This window comes from Saccostrea cucullata, unplaced genomic scaffold (genome assembly GCF_032062105.1).
Source record: "Saccostrea cucullata isolate Sc308-1 unplaced genomic scaffold, CSIRO_AGI_Scuc_v1 ctg6427, whole genome shotgun sequence".
NCBI lineage: Eukaryota > Metazoa > Mollusca > Bivalvia > Ostreida > Ostreidae > Saccostrea > Saccostrea cuccullata.
This window is the reverse complement of record NW_026928242.1, coordinates 11,874-15,989: the sequence shown is the minus strand read 5'-3', so window position 1 is coordinate 15,989 and position 4,116 is coordinate 11,874. Positions and strand designations below refer to the sequence as shown.

Sequence of the window (4,116 nt, the reverse complement as noted above, 5' to 3'; positions counted from 1 at the left end):
TAAAATATGAAGCACTTGGTTAAAATTGGCACGGCAGGTTTCAAAAAAGAGAAGATAGCAATAGTCTGCAGGGAAAAAATCGAAAAAAGAACTTTTGAGCAGGGAACCTCATTCAGTTTTCAGATCAAAAACAAAGGAATTTCTAACATAATTAGAATAAACCTCAATATCTTCCAAATCAGTTTAATTTATATATCAGCACGATATATCCAAGAAATCATGAAATAAAAAGTACCACAGAACATATAATATTTTAGACCATTATCTCACTTTATACCTCTCGTAAACCTTGTTACAATTTGTTCTTTATGAATGTTTGAAAAATAAAAAAAAAGATTCTTTAAAGCTTTAATATCATCAATCATTTGTTAACAAATACAGGTAAATGAGTGGAGCCCACTAATTTGCTTAGAAAAAACTAATTAATCTGATAAATATGGGTGTAGCGCGTCGGGTTACATAAATGTCCAAGTACTGCATGCATAGCAACCAGAGCATCGTGTGTTATGGAGACCATAGTCGGATTGGAGTCGATGATATCGATGACATTTTTCTGGAAGAAAAATGTAAAACATTTAAACAAGACAAACTCCTTCAAGCGTATTAAATTATGAATCTCATTTACTTCTTCCAAGACAGAAAAAGTTAAAATTTTTCCTTTCTTTATGTGGTACCGAATTTGTAACTCACAAACTGACATAAAGTATAAAACATAGATATAGTAACGCAATCATGTGTTCATTAATGGGTAGTGGGTGAGTGGGTTTGATTCTGTACGAAATGGATGTGACGTTATTTGTATTGGGATCGATTTTTAATGCTACCTTAATTTATAGATTTGCCCTTTGCGAGGAGATGGTCCACCTTGTGGGGCCCTTGTTAAATATTGTAATATAAATATATATTCAATTTCAAGAAAGAAATGGTGGTTGTTATTTTTCGTGTGATGAAAATCGTCAATACAGTTTTCAACTTTGAAAACACCTCTTAAGGTAAATGAAAAAAAAAGATTTTAGTTTCATTTTTAAAAATGATATTTGTAAATCAATTTGTCATATCAGTGAACCTAATATCAAATTATTTTTAGTCGAGGACTAGTTCAGTTTTATGTCTTTTGTGAAACAAATTGATGAACATGGAGCAACTTGTTCGGCTCTTTTTGTATATTTGTTAAGAACCATAAAAGTAGCTTTAGTTGTCTATGAGTTCAATACTAGTATTATAACTACCCCTTTTTCTGATCAAAATAATATTGCGCTTTTAGACAATGCAAACATTAAGTTGATCAATAGCATATCGTTTTATTTTCTTTTACCTCGATTGTATGAAGTCCGTGTGACGAATGAATGTCCATCTGTTCCTGGGAACTTGTTTTATACAGGTAACAGGTATGCCCAGATCTTACTGACAAAACATGCTGTAATACAATGTTTTAAAAAGTGGATAATTACTTGTCTTCAGTAAACTAACAAAAGTTACAACTTCAGACTATCTGTATTTTTTTTAAATCTCGAACTGCATTCACTAAAAGTACATTTATTTCACAATCTTGAAGTTTATCTCCGATAAGAAATGTGTTATTTACCGTGTGGTAGTCGTAGTAGAATGAGAAAAATTCTCCCACTGAGGCCTCGTGAGTAGGGCGTGTTCCGTGGGAATGTGGATGATGGGCATGCGTGGAATGATGTGGCCTTTTGGTGGTTGTGGCAGCTAAAGCCTTGAAAGAAATATTTTCGTATTATAGGATGTATGCTACTTATAACTTTGAAAAAGGATTTTTTTTTATAAAAATGGCGAATTTGTGTTTCTGAGAAAACTCCTCTTAAACTTATTTTCAAAATACACTATATAAATGGTTTTAAATTAGTCTATATTAAATAATGTATCAACGGATCCGGGGTTCCATTTTTTTAATACATTTTTTTTTTATATATATATTTTCTTAGTAACAGAGTGGCATTATGCCTGCTGTTCAGTCCCTTTATTTAGTTTTTAGAACCAATGAAAACTAAAATGCCACCAAGTTTTTTTATTGACAAAATCGGTGTTAATAAGTTAAATGGTAATGATTTAGAATTAATATTTTACTTAAAATATTTTTTTCAAAGTGTATTTAGAATTACTCACCATATAAACGCAGCATAAAAGTAGAATGATTCTTGGCATTTTTGTTTCTTGTTCAAGTCTGTCTCAGGAGAAATGTGAATCATGAAGGTAGAGCTTTTTGTTTTATATTTATATGCACAGACTTATCGGATATTTCTTATCCTGACAGTCGATAAGTGCTCACACAAATGTGCTCACGGAATACTATTTATGATCTCTGTAAACTTGTCCTCAAAGAAGAATAATGTCCTAAAATGACCGATACCCCAGGAAGGAACAAAATCAAAGAATTATAATTTAGGGGGAAAATTGTTCAATCTACAGGAGTCGATCGACTCACTTTTGTTGTCTAAATGGTACTGTTGCATTAAAGCTTGTCATACATTTATGAAGATTCTACATATTTTGCACTTGACATTTTTTACATTAAAAACGTGAAAAATAATGTTACTTTGCAGTTTTACCAGTATTGCTTGATTTTAATAAACGACCTTTCTTTTACAATATGATTAATTAATTACATAAGTCATTGTTACTGTACTTAAATATGAAAAGATAATTCCTAGATTAAAATATTACTCTAATGAAAACTAAGCTAGCATTATAAGAAAAATTGAACATTTTTACAATAACTCAAGGAACTTTAATAGTAGGGAAATAAACCCAGGACATGAATTCAAACCAAGTTCTTTAAAATATCAGTTACAGGCATAACATTCAGATTACTACTGTGAAATAACTGATTTTCGTGGGGGGTATAATTTTCGTTGTTTTCAAGGTATGAAGAGACCCACGAATTACCTGACTCTCAGGATAAGATATTTGTGATTAATTTAGATTGACATAAAAAAAAAAAAATAGGACCAGGTTATTCACGATCCACAATTTTCTGGAAAATCTCAGAAAAAACAAAGATATGCTCAGAAAACAAATATGCTCGTAAAAATAGAATAAATGTGCTGCATTTATATTGCGAATGAATTTAATGAAGGATATGGATATACTACAGTATTCAATATCAAAGTCCATAAAACAATACAAAATAGGAGCAGTACAAACACGGACCTCTAAAACGGTTGGATCAGGGGACATGAATGAGTGAGCATCCCCAAGAGGTACAATACTTACCAGTACCTAAATTACCTTTTCCCTATTTAGATATACCGTATATCCGGTTTTTTCGCGGTGATCTATTTTTCGCATTTTTTGCGACCATTTTAAATTCGCAAAATATAAAACACGCAGAAATTATGTCAGCTATAATGTGACATAAAAACATTACAATTTTAAACAAAAAAATCTTCAATCGTAAAAAATAACTCAAGCAAAATAAAAACTGTACTAATCTACCCCATTTTCGCAAAATTTCCGACACGCGAAAAAAACCGGATATACGGTATGTCACAGTTGTATTTCATATAAAATAATCATAATCTTCTTTTAGGGACCCTAAGTTTATATCCTTATTCTTTTTAACTTGGAATTTGATCTACGTTTTAAAACCGTCTTTTTAACAACATTTGGATGTTTGGGGCTAGGGCGTTTTGGTTCACAAATATTTCCTTTATTGCAAAGGCCCTTTGTTCTTTAAGTAAATTATCATTATAATTATTTTTTATACTTTTATTTCTCTCTTGAACTAAGTCTTGGAGTTTGAGCTGCAACAGAAACTATATTCGTTGTCCTGAGTTGTAATATGTTTTTGTCTTGAGATAAAGTTGATCAGATTAAAAACAGAGATGAATGAATCGCTCACTAATAAACCTAAGAAGTCAACATGCAATTTAAAAACAATTCTATTTTGTTTACAATATTATATTTGCAGTATTTTAATCATAACCACTGGGTACATGTTTATGTCAATCAAATCTGATATTATTCCCTTTGATGTAAAAAACAATTAAAACAAATTTACCTCAGAGATGAAATAAAACATATTTTGAGTTTGGATAGATTTTTAAAAAAATAGTTTTGCCAAAAACACTGTAGATGCAAGATTTGCAATGAGAT

General features: G+C 30.7%; 1 protein-coding gene across 1 annotated transcript; it reads right to left on the bottom strand.

Moving 5' to 3' along the window:
* Window positions 1-418: 418 nt before the first annotated feature.
* LOC134276876 (uncharacterized) lies at window positions 419-2,213 on the bottom strand. The gene is made up of 4 exons (XM_062759159.1): window positions 2,128-2,213; window positions 1,586-1,717; window positions 1,316-1,417; window positions 419-553 (listed from the first exon to the last, which is right to left on the bottom strand). The coding sequence occupies exons 1-4, from the start codon at window positions 2,164-2,166 to the stop codon at window positions 419-421; spliced, it is 408 nt and encodes a 135-aa protein (XP_062615143.1). The 5' UTR covers window positions 2,167-2,213.
* Window positions 2,214-4,116: the final 1,903 nt, after the last annotated feature.

Coding starts and splice junctions, on each gene's coding strand:
- LOC134276876 (XM_062759159.1), bottom strand. CDS start 2,166: ATGCCAAGAATCATTCTACTTTTATGCTGCGTTTATATG. Junction 1,418..1,585: donor TCTACTACGACTACCACACG/GTAAATAACACA, acceptor ATTGTATTACAG/CATGTTTTGTCAGTAAGATC. Junction 554..1,315: donor ACGGACTTCATACAATCGAG/GTAAAAGAAAAT, acceptor TTTTTCTTCCAG/AAAAATGTCATCGATATCAT.